We start from the raw sequence: 20,395 nt of genomic DNA, 5'->3' as shown, positions 1-20,395 counted from the left end.
AAATTATGAAACTCAAAGTAGACACTGGGGCTCAAAATATTAAAAAGACCTCATTGCTGGGTTTTTCTACAACTTCTGGAAATATTTAAATGCAATATTTCAAAGCCTAAAATCTTGATAACTCTGATTGACGGAAATCTTAGGCCCGAGAATGAGATCGTGGCTAACGCTGATTGGTTGTAAATAGCCACATGTACTAAAAGACTTCAAATGTCCCGTTTGGGAGCCGGTATTTTTTCCAGAAATCTCTGAGTTTCTATACACCTTAAACAGGGTTCAGTCTGATTGGAGTGCAAGAAAGGTTTCTTAGTTTCTTTTAAACCTGATCTAATACACTTCAGGCCAAAACTGCCGGTGTTACGAGCTGTGTTTGTGGGAATCCCTTCTGCAGACGGGGCAGACGACAGGACAGTAAACATTGCACAGGACTCACGTTTGTGTCGTCTGCAATAATTGCAGTGGCAAACGAAATGGAGGTGGCGGCATAGGCTGAAGACACGACGATGTCTGTGACATTTTGCTAGTGTCATGATGCATGAAGATTCCAGGAAGATTAGCTGAAGTATAGTCTCAAACTTCCTTGCACAGTGATCAGTTGTAGTTGGTATAAACTATATTAACTGGCATATTTACTCCTTGAAACCAATTCCAGTCAACAATTTCCACACAGGGTTCCAAAATGAAACTCATATCATTGGCATTAACATTTGTTACATTTTTATTGATCGTCTCCGTCATCCACGCAAAGAAGAAGAAGGAGAAAGGACCTCAGTGCTCGACTTGTAAAGAGATTGTCAGAAATTTTGCAAAGGCAAGTATGCACTATGAAGTTACAGGCACTATTATAAGATGTTTGGTGGCTTGTTGACAGACCAGCTTTTTGAGTCACTTGAGAAAATGTGACTCTATGTAATCGGTCAGTGTTAGTCTGTCCGGCCGGCCGTCCGGCCGGCCGTCCGTAGACACCACCTTAACGTTGGACTTTTCTCGGAAACTATCAAAGCGATCGGGCTCATATTTTGTTTAGTCGTGACCTCCAATGACCTCTACACTTTAATGATGGTTTCGTTGACCTTTGACCTTTTTCAAGGTCACAGGTCAGCGTCAAAGGAAAAATTAGACATTTTATATCTTTGACAAAGTTCATCGGATGTGATTGAAACTTTGTAGGATTATTCTTTACATCAAAGTATTTACATCTGTAGCCTTTTACGAACGTTATCAGAAAAACAAGGGAGATAACTAGCCTTTTCTGTTCGGCAACACACAACTTAACGTTGGGCTTTTCTCGGAAACTATAAAAGTGACCGGGCTCAAATTTTATGTGAACGTGACTCCCAGTGACCTCTACACTTTGACGTCTGCTTTGGTGACCTTTGACCTTTTTCAAGGTCACAGGTATGTCTTGAAGGAAAAAAATTGAAATATCATATCTCTGAAACTATTCATCGGATTTGATTCAAACTTTATAGGATTATTCTTTACATCAAATTATTTACATCTGTATTGTGTTGTGAATAGCAATTTCTTCCTGTCCATCTGATGCCTCATATAATATTCAGAACTGCGAAAGTGACTCGATCGAGCGTTTGCTCTTCTTGTTATATTTAGTCAAGTTTTGACTAAATATTTTAACATCGAGGGGGAATCGAAACGAGGGTCGTGGTGTATGTGCGTGCGTGTGTGTGTGTGTGTGTGCGTGTGTGTGTGTGTGTGTGTGTGTGTGTAGAGCGATTCAGACTAAACTACTGGACCGATCTTTATGAAATTTGACATGAGAGTTCCTGGGTATGAAATCCCCGAACGTTTTTTTCATTTTTTTGATAAATGTCTTTGATGACGTCATATCCGGCTTTTCGTGAAAGTTGAGGCGGCACTGTCACGCCCTCATTTTTCAACCAAATTGGTTGAAATTTTGGTCAAGTACTCTTCGACGAAGCCCGGGGTTCGGTATTGCATTTCAGCTTGGTGGCTTAAAAATTAATTAATGACTTTGGTCATTAAAAATCGGAAAATTGTAAAACAAAATAAAAATTTATAAAACGATCCAAATTTACGTTTATCGTATTTTCCATCATTTGCTGATTCCAAAAACATATAAATATGTTATATTCGGATTAAAAACAAGCTCTGAAAATTAAATATATAAAAATTATTATCAAAATTAAATTGTCCAAATCAATTTAAAAACACTTTCATCTTATTCCTTGTCGGTTCCTGATTCAAAAAACATATAGATATGATATGTTTGGATTAAAAACACGCTCAGAAAGTTAAAACAAAGAGAGGTACAGAAAAGCGTGCTATCCTTCTTAGCGCAACTACTACCCCGCTCTTCTTGTCAATTTCACTGCCTTTGCCATGAGCGGTGGACTGACGATGCTACGAGCATACGGTCTTGCTGAAAAATGGCAGCTACTTGACTAAATATTGTATTTTCGCCTTACGCGACTTGTTTGTTGGTCCAAGGGGACCATATCGTCTTTTGTTTCATCTTTATCGACCAAGGCCGAAGGCCGCGGTTGATAAATATGAGACAAAAGGCGATATGCTCCCCGAGGACCAACAACAAAATGCTGGTCTGACGACAAGCCACCAAACATCGTTTTTGTCATCATTTTGGTTGTGCAACAAAATGCACAATAACCCACAGGGAGACGAATTTTTAGAATCCAACTCCGGGCCACAAAGCATCGTCACAGTAGCTCGAGATAACATGTCAACCTTGTATGTGACGTCAAACGTAGCTTGTTGACGCTTTTCTTCCAGTCTGAAAATGCTGTAGAGCTGCGATCATACGTGTGAGTTCAGTAAGTGTTGAGCATATTTCTTTTCTTTTTAAGTGTTTATGACTTTTCGTTGTGGATTTTGCGATTACAGAGATAAGTTGCAAATTGACCATGAGTCGCCGCGGTAATTATCAACATTGATTGGGTCTTTGAGAGTGAATGCTTACAATCGTTGTCCTCGGAAACACAAATCCAAAGCCGCGATGGTTCCACACATCAAACAATCAGCCTGATTGGCTTTTACTTTGACAATCCACGTTTCACCTGAAAGCTCAAACCCATTCACCACCTCGATTTATTGCATGGAGAACATGAGATTTATTTCCCAGGTGTTTGTGAATGAAAACTAGTGAAAATGATGACAAACTACTATATTTGATTTATAACATAACGTAACATAAGCGGCCTGATAGGCTTTTCAGCCTTTTGCCTTCTATGTATTTCAACTAGTGATTTGAAATATTGTTGTTTATATTTTTGCGCTGCGCACGTCCTAGGACGATCTCAATTGAGTTAAATTTGTAATTGTAGAGAACATAAATTGTCTCCAGTGCTTGTCAAGTAAGTTTTTGAACGTGTTTAGTGTTCCTGCTGACACAATGTTGGGTGGCAAATTGTTCCAGTTATTTACAACACGATTAGTAAAGAAGTTTGCATACAGGTTAGTTTTAACAGGTTTTTTTTTAATTCAAAATCATGACCTCTTGTGCTTGAACCCTCATGTAACAGGAGTAGTGAATTAGTAGCGCGTATATATCATAAACTTTATGATGAAGACTATGTAATATTTTATAGGTCTCCATCACATCGCCTCGCAACCTCCTGTACTCTAGGCTTGGCATATTATTATTAAGGAATTTCAATCTCTGTTCATAGCTTAGTGCCAGCAATTTTTTTTCGAGAAACGCTGCTGAACACTTTCAATTAGTATTATATGTTTCTTTAATGAGGGTGACCATACCACATTACCACATTCCCATACTCAAGTATAGGGCGAACAAGCGATTTGAAAAGAGGGACCGTGACGTCTTTTGACTTGTACTCAATGTTATGTCATACCAGAGTCAGAGACTCTGTTAGCTTTTTTTGCTGTTTCGTACGTGTATGTGGTCCTCAAAATGTTGTCATATAGCCTGGGAGGGGGTGGGGTGGGGTGGATGTTGTAACCTCAAATTCTTGTTGGTGAAAAACAGATCACGCTCAATCTCGTGTTCTACGCTAGACTGCCATGAACTGCTGCGTTCAGTTTCAGTCTTTCACTTTGATATATATATATATGACTAAAGGGTACTGCTATGCAGTCATGATCCATGGCACGTATGATTTGACTTATAACCCAACAGGAGGTAGAACCTGTGTGAATTAAACAGCTGACAGCACAGCGATATCGCTGGGTGTTGGTCCAGTGGTAATAAAATTATGGTGTTACGCTGTACGATGATTTGCCGAATATCGTTGTTTATGGTACAGTCATTATAACCATCTTTTTGCACTTTGGATTATATGTTAAATGTTGGAGCGTTTTGAGATCAACAAACTGTTGGCAAGAAATGTTATTTTGAGGGTGTAGCAAAATGTCACACCAACTCCAACAAGATCGGAGAAAAAACACCAGGAACTACACCCAGGTGCATTCCCTGAAAAAACACCAACATGAAGTGCACCCACAGAAAATGTTGGAGTTAAACCTCTTCCGCACAACTGTCCCATTGGGATTGTGTTCTTGGTTCTGACTTTTTTCTCGGACTTTTCATACCCCACATGCACTTCTGAACTCTATTTTTTTGCAGTCATTTCGCATGTGATTAGACTGTGTACTAGTTTCTTACGTGTGGGTGGTAAAGCTACTAGCATACTTCTTAAGAAAATTTAATAAGCTTACCTCTGAAGCAAAAAAGCAAATTTTCACTTCATGTTACTCATGGTGTGCAAGTTTTATTCAAGGATGAAGGATAATATATTTTTTTTCCATGCACATTGAATCCTTATCTTGACTATTTCAGGGTCTGGAGCGCACCAAAAAGTCCAATTATGGAGGAGGCAACACGGACTGGGAAGAGAGTCGACTCGGTCAATATGCCAACAGGTTAAAATTTGAAACAGAAAATGTTTCTTGAATTTCTTTTCTATAATGTAATGGCTAAATTCAAATAATTCGTAAGTTTAATTTTAAGTCATGTTCAATTTTCATGTTCCTCCAAAAGAGATACTTTTTTTAATCGTTTTTACAAAGGTTATGCTGCGTTTGTTTCCAGGTTCCGGCCTTTGGTCATATTAATTTACTGGGAATGTCGGTAAGCAGCAGTAAACATAATATGTGCAGGGTATGTGTACATGTGTCTGGGAGAGAGAAAAAACATGTCAAGTGAAATTGCCTCACTGATTTTATTCTGCGCAGTACCATTGTAGGCTTGAGCTGTACAGCTCAATCTCCACAGTTATTGATTTTTGATTGTGGCTGGTTGTTGGATGTTCTCATGATGTCTCCATTAGTAAGGTTCTGAGAGCTTTCCAGCATGATAGTTTGTTAAAAACTACAGCAGCGTTTATGGAGATTGCACTCTCTGAAGGCTTGATAGATTGATTTTACTCTGAGGTAAATGTATCCGGTGACATAGTCAACTAGGTGCTGTTTTTCATGCAGATATTTAGAGGCCTGCGCTATGAATGAGACATATACCACAGATTCAAAAGAGATCAAAATGAGAAATACAACTAATGGCTCTTGGTTAGCTTTAATAATATCTTGTTGCGAAGAAGATAGAGAAATGTTTTTAGAACCAGGAAGCTCATAAAGCAAATGTGTAAATACATTTTCAGACCTCAACAAATTTAAATAAAATCTGGGCTGAAAATGGACAGGGCCTTAAGATGAGGTTATATTTACAGAGGTTAGGAACGCAAAATCTTAGATAGAAAGGTCTTAAAAAAAGGGGGTGGGGGGTGGCTTAAATCAGGTTTTTATAAAGGGGGGTTTCACTGAAGTAACTTCTTGTTTTGAAAAGGGGGGGGGGGGGGGGTGATCGGAGATGTTTTTTTTGTGGAGGAGTAGAGAGATGTGTAATGGCATTCATGTGTGCAAGTCTTATTGTGTGAAAATGATTGTCTAACAAATGTTGACGTTGTTTACGCTGAATTACAAACATACAGAGAAAGGTGAGTTATATGGATTGGATCAGACTAAGTGTTGTTTTCTGGTACATTATGTGGTAGACTGCAAACTCTTGCAAAACTTCAATCTCATGGCTTTGTTGTTTCTCGGCTTGTATTATCTTATGTGTGATTGCTTCATCATTGAATTTGAATTTTTTTTTTTAAATTGTTTGAATTTATTTATTGATGATTTTGCTGAACCTTAGACTAAGTAGAATGACATCGGTGTGTGCTACATGAAGATTTAAAAAAAAGAATTTCTGCTTTTTCTGTCAAGGACAAAAATTTGGTTTTAAATTATGGCCAGAGATATTTGTAAATCAATTAACTAAAAAGACTGAAATGTAATGAAGATGAGGACCTTTGTTCTTTTTAACAGGCTTGCAGTTGTTTGTTTCTCAAAATGAATGGTCTGATGGACTCATTAGACACATTGAAGGGTTAGAAAATGTATGAGAGAATTTAAACTTTTTGTATTTTCATTTTATGAGAGATATTACGATTACCATCATGTAAAGTGATATTATAAGCAAATGTAGGATGTAAACTAACCACAGCTAGTAATTTCAGCGAAGTGCGTCTGACGGAGATAATGGATGACCTGTGCTCAGATGCAGGAAAAGAGGTATTTATTATCTTTCATTCTGTGGGGTAGAATAAGCCAGAAGTGACAAAAATGTGTGTCTGTTTCCAGTGTAAATTGGATGAATAATGTTAAGAGTAAGTTTACTAACATTAATCATAACTTCTTGGGTATGTTCAAACTTTGACCTTCAAATTTTATTGTACAGGATAAGCAAGAAGATTACCATAAAGTGATAAACTTAAAACTTCTTCAACTTTTTTGCTTACTTGATTTCGTCTGTTTTTTTCTGACCGTTTGGTTGTCGATTGCACTACAGATTATTTGTATGTTTCCTTTTTTGTTTGCTTGTCCTGTGTCATTACAAAGTTACATTTTGTTGTTGTTCTCACAATGATTTCTCATAATAGTTTCTAGTCTGAATTTCAGTGTCCTCAAATGCTAGAAGCACATGAAGAACTTGTAGAGGAGTTTTGGTTTAACTCCGGCCTGGCAAAAGTGGAGGTTGAGTTCCACCGCTACTTCTGCATAGAAAATGTTAAAGGTGAGATATCTGAAATAATAGAAAACATTAGAAGAGATGCTTGTGTACAGAAACAATTTTTTCCATAACTGCTGTTTTGTGAGCAGCTAATTTTAGGGCAAGCTGTTCGCAAAGGCAGACAAAAAAATGGTGGTATAGTCAGTGGAACCCCACGTTTTAGACCTACATAAAACTAAGAATATCAGGTCTTAAAAAGGAGGGAGTCTTAAAATGGGGGTACATTTACTGAGGTTATGGACACAAAATCTGTGGAAAAAAGGGCCTTAAAAGGGAGGGAGTTGTACAGTGGGGGGTCTTAGGAGGAGGGTCCCACTATACCTTCAGTGTGAGGCCCCTCTGATGTGTGGATATATCTCACAATATCTCACAATATATCTCACAATCGAGGGTCCCACTATACCTTCAATGTGAGGCCCCTCTGATGTGTGGATATATCTCACAATATCTCACAATATATCTCACAATCGAGGGTCCCACTGTACCTTCAATGTGAGGCCCCTCTCATGTGTGGATATATCTCACAATATCTCACAATATATCTCACAATCGAGGGTCCCACTATACCTTCAATGTGAGGCCCCTCTGATGTGTGGATATATCTCACAATATATCTCACAATCGAGGGTCCCACTATACCTTCAATGTGAGGCCCCTCTGATGTGTGGATATATCTCACAATCTCTCACAATCGAGGGTCCCACTATACCTTCAGTGTGAGGCCCCTCTGATGTGTGGATATATCTCACAATATATCGCACAATCGAGGGTCCCACTATACCCTCAGTGTGAGGCCCCTCTGATGTGTGGATATATCTCACAATATCTCACAATATATCTCACAATCGAGGGTCCCACTATACCTTCAATGTGAGGCCCCTCTCATGTGTGGATATATCTCACAATCGAGGGCATCTTCTGTAGTCCCTTTATCCATTACCATGATCGTCATATACCTGTGTGACAGGCCACCTACGGTGCAGGGAGGACACCTTCAGTTGGTTTAAAGGGTGTCCTTTTATGGCAGGTAGCTACAGTCACATAGCTGAGGGGAGAGGGGGGGGGGGGGGTGAGAGTTGTTTGACAGGAGGCAACCTATTGTTTTGACAGCCAGTGAATACAGTCTGTTGGAATTACTAACAGAATAGCTATGCATTAGTTTTATCCCTTTGCCATAAGTACTAGTGTGTTATGTTTTTCCTTGAAATCAAATAGTACAGTGGAAATTCCATTGAAATATTATGTTAGGTGCAACAGCTTTGTGCAGTAAATATTGATCTCCTAGGACTATAATAGAGAAGTGATGTACAGTGGAACCCCCCTTTTAAGACCTCCAACAATCTGAGAAAATCAGGCCTTAAAAAGGAGGGAGTCTTAAAGTGGGGGTGAATTTACACAGGTTATGAACAACAAATCTGAACAATGGTCTTAAAAAGAGGGACATTTTATTTGGGGAGTCATAAAAAACGGGTTCCACTGTAACAGAAAAGGCTGTGCATTAGTTTTATCACTTTACCATAAGTACTGGTGTGTTATGTTTTCCCTGTGACTTGCAATCAAACATAGATATTATTTTGGGTGCAACAGCTCTGTGAGGTAAATATGGATCTTGTAGAACTATAATAGTGAAATGATGTAGGTGAAAGATGATGTTGAATTAAATCTGTATTTCAGCATGCTGTCCGAACAACACTTTTGGCCCATCATGTAAGGCCTGCACAGGTGGCGCAGAAAGACCTTGCAAGGAGAATGGAGAGTGTGATGTATGTATATTTAGTTCATTTTAAGCCTGTTTTCTGTGTTGCTGTATCTCCCTATTTTCTGTTTTCTCCTTTCCCTCTCTCCCTCACCCAGTATATACTTTGAACTTTCTTTGACCTTCCCCCGTTCTGAAATAATTTTGTGATGAGCTAGCTGTTAGCTATTCTTATTGGTAGGTGGGAGTGTGTGTTTGAATGTGTGTTTGTGTGTGTGTGTGTGTGTGTGTGTGTGTGAGGGTGATCTGGCATCTTGATTTGTCCCTCTGTCTTAAACCCATACGTTTGAATGCCTGTTTCTCCACCTTTGTGGGCACAGTGACCATTTACAACTCAACATGAACAACTGTACACATCTTGTTCCAGTCAGCATTACTTGTTTATTAAAACATGTGTTTCTCCTTTTACCCTTGTTAAGTGTTTCTTGTATAGAATATAGTCAATGTTTGTAAAGATTTTAGTCAAGCAGTATGTAAGAAATGTTAAGTCCTTTGTACTGGAAACTTGCATTCTCCCAGTAAGGTCATATATTGTACTACGTTGCAAGCCCCTGGAGCAATTTTTTGATTAGTGCTTTTTTGAACAAGAAACAATTAACAAGTGGCTCTATCCCATCTCCCTCCCTTTCCCCGTCGCGATATAACCTTCGTGGTTGAAAACGACGTTAAACACCAAATAAAGAAATAAAAGAAAACATTTGTGCATGTTACACACATGCTTATGCATGCAAAAAACAGGTAACATGACTCATGAGCATTTTCATCATGTTTTGCAGGGTCAAGGCACAAGGGAAGGGTCAGGAAAATGCAAGTGCAAGCTTGGCTACTCAGGGAAAGAGTGTGATAGCTGCAATGATGGATATTACGAAGACCACAAAAATGATACCCACACCGTTTGCAAAGGTAAGCAGTTCATCTGAAGTTGATGATGTACCAGTTTACTCAAATCTGCTGTCCCTCCCCCCTTTGTACCCCCACCCCCACACAGAACAAGTGATAACCCATTACAAAGCCTTTGACTTTATCAGATTCTTTGAATCACTGTCGCACAGAGCTGATATACATTTTTGGGATAAATTTGAAGGAGAGAAAAACCACATCAATAACAATGGCCATGTGCTTCAGAAATTAACATTGGGACATTTCTTGTTTGTTAGCATGCACACTGAAAAAAAATAAAACTGAGATTGAGAAATCAGCTTTGATTAAAACTCTAATTATTTGGTGTGTGTGTGTTTCAGTTTGCCATATATCATGCAAGACGTCCTGCTCAGGAGATGGCCCCAACACCTGTGATGAATGCAAGGAGGGCTGGAAAAACGACGAGAACACTGGTTGCCAAGGTAATTATGGAGACTTTATTCTGTGTGTGTGTGTGTATGCTTGTGTTTTCATTGGATGAGCAGCTCTTAGAAATGATTAACAAGATTGTCGAAAGAAAGACTTAAAAATAAATGAGACATTGTCTGGATCGGGTTAAGAAGAATAACATGTCAGAAGCTGAACAAAAATGTGTGTGTGTATATGCATGTGTGTGCGTGTGTGTGTATGCTTGTGCTTTCATTGGATGAGCAGCTCTTATAAATTAAAATGATAAACAAGAATGTTGAAGGAAAGAAATTTAAAAATGAGTGAGACATGTCAGGAGCTGGAAACAAATTTCATTCTTTAAGTGTGTGAAATATTTAGCTGAAGCTTCTTTGTGTGGTTGTATGTTATATGACACACTTTGAATATTGTGAAGTTGTATTATTCCAGACAGGTTTCACAAAGGCTCAAAGCTGAAACTTCTATTTGTGGTTATGTTGTTCCAGATAGGCTTCACTGAGCTGAATCTGCTTAGGTGTCATTGTATTGTATTAACACTTTCTACCCCACCTATGTTGACCAAGTTGTTTTTAGCCTAGACCAGCTGTGCTGCAGCAGGTCACTCAGAATTGTAGTAACTGTGTAGTAACTGTGTATCAACACGCTGGAATGCAGACGTTAGATGGACATTACAGGAAGCGACTGAAGCTAACAGTCTGAGCGGATATATCCATACCTGGTCATATAGAGCCATATGAGTGGGTACAGATATATCCGTACCTGGGAGACAGTCAATGAGTTCAACACATTGAATGCATGTACCATATCTGGTGTCGTTTCAGATATCAATGAATGCTCAGACGACCCCTGCAAGGAGAATGAGTATTGCAGCAACACACAAGGATCCTATTCCTGCCTCCGTATGTCTTTGTTAACAGTAGAGTACATAGAATCAGCGTGCCGTTATAATCTTTTGGATTGGCAGCTTCACCTCTTTGGGGTTGATCTGTTTTGGAACCTTGGTATAAATTGAACTGTGTACAGTGGTACCTGCCTTGAAAAGAAACCAAGAGTGTCCCTACATTGCAGTTATCCATACATTTGGTCAGGATAATAGTCAAAGGGACTACAGAAGGTGTCCTCTCATCAAAGGGGTCTCTCATCGCAGATACCACTGTACATCTACATGTATTTGAAACAAAACACATTTACAAAGAAGAAGAAGAAACAACTTTCCATCAAACAACATATCAGCACTCAATTTTGTTCATGTGTAATCTATCATGTCTGAAGCTGGACATTTTTAAATAAAGTTGACAAATGATGTGCAAATTTACTCCTTATAACTTCATTTCTGTGAGGTTATAAGCTATTTACTCCAAAAATTTAAAACATAAACAGAGGAAACTGGACTCATCTTGGTCGATAACCAACACTACACTTTGATAGAGACTTTCAACTGTACTTTTTCTTCAACAGGACATGATATCCTATCAGTAGATTTCTTTGTAATACAGTAAAACCTCCCTTTTAAGACATAACAAAATCTGACAAAATCAGGCCATTAAAAAGAGGAAGCCTCGAAAATGGAGGTAGATTTATAGAGGTTATAAACAGAAAATCTGAGAAAACAAGGTCTTACATTCGGGGTCTTGAAGTGTGTTATTGTGTATTGCTGAAGAAGATATACAGTTGAAACGCATCTGCTAATGAGTATTGTTAATTTTAAAAGGTGAATGGAGCTTTCATGTTGTTTCGCAATTCTTATGTTACAAAAGTGGAGAAAATTGAAGTGTGTTAATTGTGATGTTTGATGATTTGTTTTCAGGTTGCAATGTTGCTTGCAATGGCTGCGCAGGGCCAGGGGCTGACAAGTGCGCTGAATGCAATGATGGGTACTTGCAGAAGGACATGGAATGTTTAGGCGAGTACACAGCAACCCAGAATAGTACACTTTTAGCAGGGATTCTGGTTGACAGTGCTTTTGTGTACCCATGATGTGAAATGTATGATATTTTGAGGGAAGCAGTTATATTCTTCTGTCGTATTTTCTAAAGTGCTTCTTTGCTCTGTGTGTGTGTGGAGAAAACCATACCATCATTGTGATCAGTGGATTTAACTTCACTTCAGTGATGCTTAATCTGATTTATAATGAAGTGTCATAATTAATTTCTTGGGCTACTTACAGACATTGATGAATGCACAAGCGACGGGCACGAAGGGCGCTGCACATTGGAAGGACAGAAGTGCATCAACACTGCAGGGTCTTTCAAGTGTATCTGCCAGGCAGGCTTCGTCAAGGATGGAGATGGATGCAAGCTCAAACCCAAAGGTGTGTAGATCCTTTTAGTTATGGACAAAATTCACTGTTCCTGTTTTTCATGACTAGCTGCTAGTGCTTCTTGGCTGCATTGATGGTTTGTCCTTTTACCGTATTTCATGGTCTACAAGGCGAGACAGTGCATAAGTGGCATCTCTCATTTTAGACACAGTCTTGGAAGTTCAGATGCATACTTATTGCACAGGTAGTAGGCTGCATAAACTGATAAAGATTATTGTCAGTAAGTACTGGTGTCACATGACTGATGTGAACCAGTTGATTGGCTAATGGCGAGTTTTTCTTGGAGTGCACTAACTTTTCCACAGAGCGTATTCTTCCGCCCTTTGCCTAAGCGAGACTGTGCTCTCATCCTCAGAATTAATTAATGACATGTAGCTTATATTCTCCACAATACCAAATGACCATAAATTCCCTGCTTCTCAATTAAAGCAGATGTGGGTTTTTTTTCTGACAGATTGCATGTGCCTGTGCCACAGTGCCACTGATCTAAAAATAGAAGCTGCTGTGTTTCATCTCATTTTCGCCGACTTGCATAGATTCTTCTCATATGCCGTGTTAGTGGCATGTAGCTTATCATCCACATTACCAAATGATGAGTTAGTATACAATTCCCAGCGGCTAACAAGTGTTATTCCGATAACGTACCAGCTAGACCAGTTTGGAAGACTGACTCAATCGACTCTGTCATACGTAGCAGACTATACTGAAATACGACTGCATCAGTTCAGTAAATGAATGGTTTCCGAATTATTATTTCAAGGCAAGAACAATCGTAATCGAAAACGTGTAGGGTTCAGAACGTTCTTACCATATATAAGACTTATTACCAGCCTGCCTCATGCGTGCAGACTCAGTGCAGACTGCAGTGGTTCGATTGCCCTAGCCTAGCAGACGACATAAACCCCGCTCAGCAAATTAACATATTGGGCAAATGTGAACGAAAAAACGATGGGGATATAATACGTGTAGGGTTCAGAGCATTCTTACCGTTCATATTTAGTATCAGACTCCCCAATGAGTGAAGATACAACACGAGAAATATGCCACATTTATTTTGAAAATGTTCTAACCGTCGAGTCCTTCGGGGGGTAGTCTTCTTCTTCTTCTTCTTCTGCGTTCGTGGGCTGAAACTCCCACGTACACTTGTGTTTTTTGCACGAGTGGAATTTTACGTGTATGACCGTTTTTTACCCTGCCATTTAGGCAGCCATACGCCGTTTTCGGAGGAAGCATGCTGGGTATTTTCGTGTTTATATAACCCACCGAACTCTGACATGGATTACAGGATCTTTTTCGTGCGCACTTGGTCTTGTGCTTGCGGGTACACACGGGGGTGTTCGGACACCGAGGAGAGTCTGCACACAAAGTTGATTCTGAGAAATAAATCTCTCGCCGAACGTGGGGACGAACTCACGCTGACAGCGGCCAACTGGATACAAATCCAGCGCGCTACCGACTGAGCTACATCCCCGCCCGAGGGGTAGTCAATTCAAGGGGACTCACTCCGCACAGTCAATCCGTCGAAGCTCGACCGGAGGTTTCGAATCGCAAATAACGAAGAGCACAGTCCTTTCTCCGAGTTCAAATGAGGTCTCTCTGAAAGATCATCACTGTTCAGCTTAACGCTACACTGGAATTTACCAACAGAAATTAAAATGCGTGTGACGAAAGCACGCCACACTTGAGACACCCCACACAAAAGTAGATCTTACTGTACATGACCTGACCACACAGTTATGCCTATTCAAATGTGCGTAGCAAAATGTGCGTTTGGAATCTTCTTTTTTCTATGGCGGTACTGACAATATCGTAATTGAAACAATCCCAGTGCACTAAGGGATTTATAGAGCAAATCTCGAAAATAATTATTGAACTCAGCGCTATGCGCTTCGTTCAATAATGAATTTTCTCGATTTGCTCTATAAATCCCTTAGTGCACTGGGATGTCTCAATAACTTAAATTAGAAAAAGTCATGCTTTTATTCAGCCCTTGATTTTCTTTACCATAGAAGTTTGTGGAACGTTACACACTTTGTTAGAGTGAATGTGATTGTGCGATGCTCGTAGAAAACATAAACTATCACTCCATCTGAGGAGAAAAGGATGAGAACAGATTTCATTTTAAACGCAAAATGCCATTAAATGGTTTGTTTCTTTCTCCTTTCATATAATCCGTTGATTGAGGGAATTAGAGTGGATATAAAGTTCTCTACAAAAAGTAATTCAGTCACAAAAAAGGTGCTAGATGCGGCATAGACTGAGGGCTCAAAATGGAATAACAGATGCGCCTTGTAGGCCAAAAATATGGTAATTTTGTTGGTGACATGTACTTATCAAAATCGCTCTGACTGACAATTATGCTCTCTTGCCTTCTGGATTGAGTCATGACATGCAATATTGTATAACAAACTCTTTTCTTAACACATTCAGGCTGTTTGTACAGTTGGTGAAACACGGGTTGAGTTTTTTGAGGCCTAGACTAATTCCTTTTGTTCACACTTGGTCAGTGCATGAGCCGCAGGTTCAGTTTGCTTACGCTTGGACTGATTCTTTTCGTTTTGCTTTGAAACTTGCACAAAAATGACAATTATAAGCAGCACCATTCTGACGCTAGGTTTCCGTTTCCCTCTCTTTCAGACAAGTCAAAAAGTGAAGGAAAGAAAGGAAAGGATGAGTGGCAATTAAGTCGACGGGAAACAGACCTTTTGATTTCGATGATGGCCTTCACTGGCATTACTGTTATCTTTCTCGTCATCTCTAAGCTCTGTTATCTCATCAACCCCTTTCTGCTCAGTGTTCCTGTTGCTGGCTACTCTGCTCTTGTGTATTACTTGATCAACCAGTATGAGTAGTTGTCGCTGATCTGTCAGCTTTAAATCTTGTGCACTGTGGAACAGTTAATATTTCACAGACCCCTGAGCTTGTTGAGTACAGTATTAGACAAATTGCTAGGCCAGTTTTAACAGGTTACTTTGGACTGTTTGATTTTGATATTGACTATAGTGGTATCCCCTTAAGGGCAGGTGGGCCAGTGCAAAATTGACCAAATCGTTCAAAACACTGTTTTGGGTATTTTAGCAGATTATGTTTCCATAACATACCTATCATCCATGTGTGTCAGTGTTTTTGTCAAAAGTGTCCTATTTATCTGTCAATAAAGACAAAATGTGAACATGTGTGGCATTGATTGTCTTCTGTAGTCGATATTCCCCCGCCAAAAAATGTCTCATTTCAAAGGCTAGTTACGGCTTTGTCCTCAGCAAAACAGTGCATTCACGACATACGAAACTGCGCAGCAGCTCTTGACCTATAACATGACATCAGTGTTTTGATGAATGTTCCATTCACTCAGCCACTAGTCCGTTGCAAAAGCAGCAATCGTAATCGAACGGAATCGAACGGAAATGTCCTTATTTGGAAGGTACTCGACATCCATTGGTTCGTTTCATAAACCGAAATCGGGAACCAGTTTACTTTGTGAGTGCGCATGCTCAGCTTACAAATTTTGCATACGGAAACTACCGAAGAGACTCTCGGCCATGACGGGAACACCCGAAGTTCACTCGGTTTTACAACATCCTGGTTACACATCAAACGATCGGTGACAACCGAAAGCGAATTTTTCTTTGAGAAACAACCTTTGATACGATAACAATGGTTCGAAATAAGAGAGAGGACAATGTCTTTATTAGTTCGGTTAGCAACAACAAGTATTTCCGCTGGTACTAGGCCAAAGTTTGGATTCTGCCGGTGTTTCCGATACAGAGGAAAGCTTTGATCTCCACGCAGATCCACAGGTCGCCATTTCCGAACACGCCATGCATGGCGCAGACTTTTTACGTCTTGCAACTGGCTTGCTTTGCGCTGAATTTGAGTCAGTTTCTGAGCAGTATCTCCTCGACAAGCAAGTCGAGCATTTGCTACGCAAAAAAACAAAAACAGGAGAAAGTATCCAACATCAGTCAGATTATCGGTAATGTTTGCTGGGTCTGCCATTTCACGAACGAAACTGGATCAGCAACTGTTTGTATCAATCTGCACTTTCGTAAATTCCGTCACTGTCACTGTGTCATTTTCTTCACCGCGATACACAGTTCATTGCGAAGAGCTTCCTCAGTAAATCGTTCAGATTCCACGTACGATTTGTTGTCAAAAAACAACTCAAACAAAAGTTTCAAACTCATCATCCTCCATCTTGCTTGTCGAAGCACTAAAGTACTGTATCGATGTAAAAACAAAAGCAGAAAACTTCGACCAACAAATTCAGCGCATAAGACACGACGAGATAACGGAAGGAAAGAAGCCTCGTTCTGGCTCAAGTAAGTTACCGTTAAAAATACCGTTATTCGCATGCAAATACAAACGAGAATCGGGTCATTGATACACGTTTAGCGCTGGGGCAGTATCCCCATGCTGGTTGACAGAGGGAAAGAAGGGATGGACGCATAAATTCTCTGCTGGCGTGCTAAAGGCTAAGTAGTTTGCAATTCAAATAAACTAAGCTGTTCATTCATAACACAGTTTTGTCCTTGTATGTCTGTTTCAATAGTGTTTCTGTGGTGTTCAATCTTCAATGTCGTTTTTCTCAGTTCAGCCATTTTGCCTACGGTTACGTCTTGAGTTACGCGATTTCTCTGGCTGTAATTTAGCTAGAGCAATATTTTCTTTTGTAGTTTGTGCAGAATATAACATTCTAGGGGATTACGAAGGGATTTTGCTGAAATTTTATTATAGTCATATCCAGATTATTTCAAAAAATAATTTCGCAAGCGTTACCCTAAAGTTTGACAGTTGTAACAAAGAAGTGTTCCTAACTCCAAATATAAATATAATAAACAAGATCTGCTTCGTAATCCCCTAGAGCATACCCAGAAGGATAAAATAAAACAATAATTAGAAGTGTGACAATCACATCTGATGAAAATCCGTGTATCTCCTGTACTCCACTTTTGTCTGTATTTTGACTGTTTTTGTCGCGTAAAACAAAAACCAGCAACCGCAAATACAAAACATGACTATTGTTTGTCATCATTTGTTCATTTCTTTCATAAAATAACATTTAGACACAATAGAACATTCAAAATAAAAAAAAAGGTAGTGCACTGGCCCACCTCCCCTTAAGAGTTCTAAAAGTCCGAGAAGTGACATTTAGAAAGGGAGATAACTTTACATGGATTCTGAACAAAAAGCCTTCCCCCGTATCGTAGGATGGCTACCTAAATGGCATGGGTGGGGGGGAAGGGATTGACAAGTACATATATTCGTAAAAACCTTCTTGTGCAAAAAAATATGTGTACGTGGGACTTTCAGCCGATGAATGCAAAAGAACTAGAAGAAGAAAAGAAAATGTGAGGAAGCTGGGTCTTACAGAAGAGAAGTCATAAATTAGGAGACTATAAACAGGACTACAACTGTAACACAGTCCGTTACACAGCAGTCTGGAAGGCAGTCTAATTGTTGAGTTCCCCTGCTTCAATAAATTACCTATCCTTTGATCTTATTGGGGTAAAGGAAGGAGACACCTCATTTTTGGTTGAGTTTACTTGACACAGCTGTCAGCAATGCACAGGATTGACACCACTTTCATTGATGGAGGCTTGACAATGTAATATATGTACTATTCCTGTGGTACTCAAGTGGACTGATTCTTCTGTGATACGTCGTTTCTTACATGCTGTGTACTTCATTCAGCGGTTGTGCTTTGAATGGGGCTTAGATGTTTGTGGGTTTTTTTTTTCATGGTTATATTCTTGAAATCGATAGTGGAACTTTAGAAATTCACTTTAGTTGAGAAGTTACAAAATAATTATGCAACCTCATTAAAAACGTTTTGCTCAAAATATGATTGATCAACCGATAATACAAAAAAGTGTTTTTGTTTGTTTGTTTTTTTACTGGAAGCATGTGTGTTTTAAATTTTTTTTAAATTTTTTTATGGATGAATACATTATTTTAAACTATGTTTGTGCTCACAAACGCTCAACTTTAATAAGAGTTCAATTCAGATACATGTATGTCAAATTTTGCAGGCAAGTAAATTACTTTGCACATAAAACTTTATTAATAGTTTCAGAGAAAAATTGAACCAAGGTTTATTTCTTCTCAAAACAAATTTAGTTCTTGAGATAAGGCAAGCTGTTACTTGAAAGAATAGTATTACCTCGTCCTCTTTCTTTGCCAACTTGTTTCAATTTCAGTGTTTTGGATTTCCTGTTCGTGATTGAAATTGATCTACTCAATGTTTTTCGTAAATTGATTTAAATGAATTTATTGCTTTATCTGGCTTTGTGATGTTGCAATTTGACACTGCCATGCTAACTGCTATGCACAGATGTTGTTATGGGCTGTCTTTTACTTGTGGGTGTGTCGGTGTTGTAGTTTTCTGATCCTGTCTCATGGTGTATTGAAGATCTTTGGCAACTCGTTAAGTGTGAAAGTGTTACGAGAATTACATTGCAGTAAGGTGTTATTTTTCAAGTACACATGGACAGAAATCATTTACATGATTTAATCCTTTGCCTCTAGTAACATGGGAAGTAACTGTATCAATTTCAAACTAAAATATTGTAGCAAAGTAATCACAATGAGTTTTCCAAAATTAAAGCTCGCAGGGAGCCAGAAGTAACAGAGGCAGATAATCATATGCATCATAGTATATGATGGGCGGTCCGGGATCTTCATAATATGGGTTCTCAAGTCAAGAGGGCATTTCTTGGGCGCTCTGGGAGGCAATGGGTTTGTCATGCTCAAGAAAGTGTTCATTTTCTGGTACATTCCTTCTGATGTAAACGATCACATCACTCCAAAGATCTGCTCAGGATTTTACATGAGATAAGAAAATCTTTATCTGCGAAATTAATTCAGCATTTGTACCCTGTACATATTAAAGCTATGCTGTGGAAATGAAAGGATGCTCTTTTTTCATGTAAAAGCCAAGACAGATGTATGTCAGTTACATGAGGAAATTACACGTTACATTTTAAGCGAGAAATAAACCATGTATGCATTTCTTTCTTTATTTGGTGTTTAACGTCGTTTTCAACCACGAAGGTTATATCGCGACGGGGAAGGGGGGAGATGGGATAGAGCCACTTGTCATAAATATGCTAAAGTTTATCACAGTGATGGAAAAAAGTGCAATATCATGTATGGCATTACAACTTCTTAACAATTCAGTTGCAAAGCAATGGAAACTGTTCTGTAATATTTGATGTTAGAAACTTACTGTTCATGGATGCTCAATCTTTTATGTTTGTGTTTGTGGCCTAAGCAATAGCATACGTTATATGCAATGAATCATCCTTCCTAACATCACATACGTTTAGATCCTGGCGTCCTGATGTCCATATTAAATGATTAGTTTCTGGATTTTTTTCTTCTGAGAATGGCTAGAGCATAAAGTAGGTTTTCAGCCTGTTCTGTACAAGCACACAATATCATTTCAGAAGAGGAAGAAGAGGAGGAGGAGGCGGAGTTGAAACCAGAAGAGAAAGAAGCAACAGAGAGAGAAGAAGATTCTGACAACACATCAAAACCAGACCAAGGCACTTCAGAACAAGAAAACGCCAGCAAAACTACTGAAGATACACCAAAAGAAGAATTGTGATAAACGTTTCATTTAAACTTACACTGCATTTAGACTTAATTGATTAAGACCACAATTTAATTGTTCTGATGTTCATTGTTCATTAAAATTGTTTTGTTCTTGTTGCAATGATGTTTGCTTAACATAAGGGTTTGGGTTGCAGGCCAGCTGTGGGAAATGGGAGTATTTGGCAGAGTTGTTTGTTAGATTAAGAAAACAGATCTAATTTTCATTCCTGTATAATTCCGTAAAAATGTGTGGCCTGTCATAATTCAGTGATTGAATGTCTGGTTATGTGTGTTGTCAGTTCTCTCTGAGTAAACCATTGTGCCTTTTGTA

The 20,395-nt window shown here is 39.0% G+C and overlaps 1 protein-coding gene across 4 annotated transcripts; it reads left to right on the top strand.

The window, feature by feature from the left end:
* Nucleotides 1-183: 183 nt before the first annotated feature.
* LOC138965101 (cysteine-rich with EGF-like domain protein 2) lies at nucleotides 184-20,395 on the top strand. 4 transcript variants are annotated; one of them, XM_070337230.1, is made up of 11 exons: nucleotides 184-811; nucleotides 4,793-4,875; nucleotides 6,513-6,567; nucleotides 6,955-7,069; nucleotides 8,741-8,829; nucleotides 9,599-9,725; nucleotides 10,064-10,165; nucleotides 10,973-11,050; nucleotides 11,959-12,054; nucleotides 12,319-12,462; nucleotides 15,109-15,643. In XM_070337230.1, exons 1-11 carry the CDS (start codon nucleotides 680-682, stop codon nucleotides 15,321-15,323), a joined length of 1,236 nt encoding a protein of 411 aa, XP_070193331.1. In that variant the 5' UTR covers nucleotides 184-679; the 3' UTR covers nucleotides 15,324-15,643. The 4 variants fall into 4 exon arrangements, with proteins under 4 accessions (XP_070193331.1, XP_070193330.1, XP_070193332.1 ...); XM_070337229.1 differs by having other exon boundaries at nucleotides 6,943-7,069; XM_070337231.1 differs by lacking the exon at nucleotides 15,109-15,643 and adding an exon at nucleotides 19,917-20,395 and having other exon boundaries at nucleotides 186-811; nucleotides 6,943-7,069.

Source organism: Littorina saxatilis, linkage group LG4 (genome assembly GCF_037325665.1).
Source record: "Littorina saxatilis isolate snail1 linkage group LG4, US_GU_Lsax_2.0, whole genome shotgun sequence".
In the NCBI taxonomy this organism is placed as follows: Eukaryota; Metazoa; Mollusca; class Gastropoda; order Littorinimorpha; family Littorinidae; genus Littorina; species Littorina saxatilis.
Note: the sequence above shows the minus strand (reverse complement) of the source record. Positions and strands in the feature narration are given on the sequence as shown.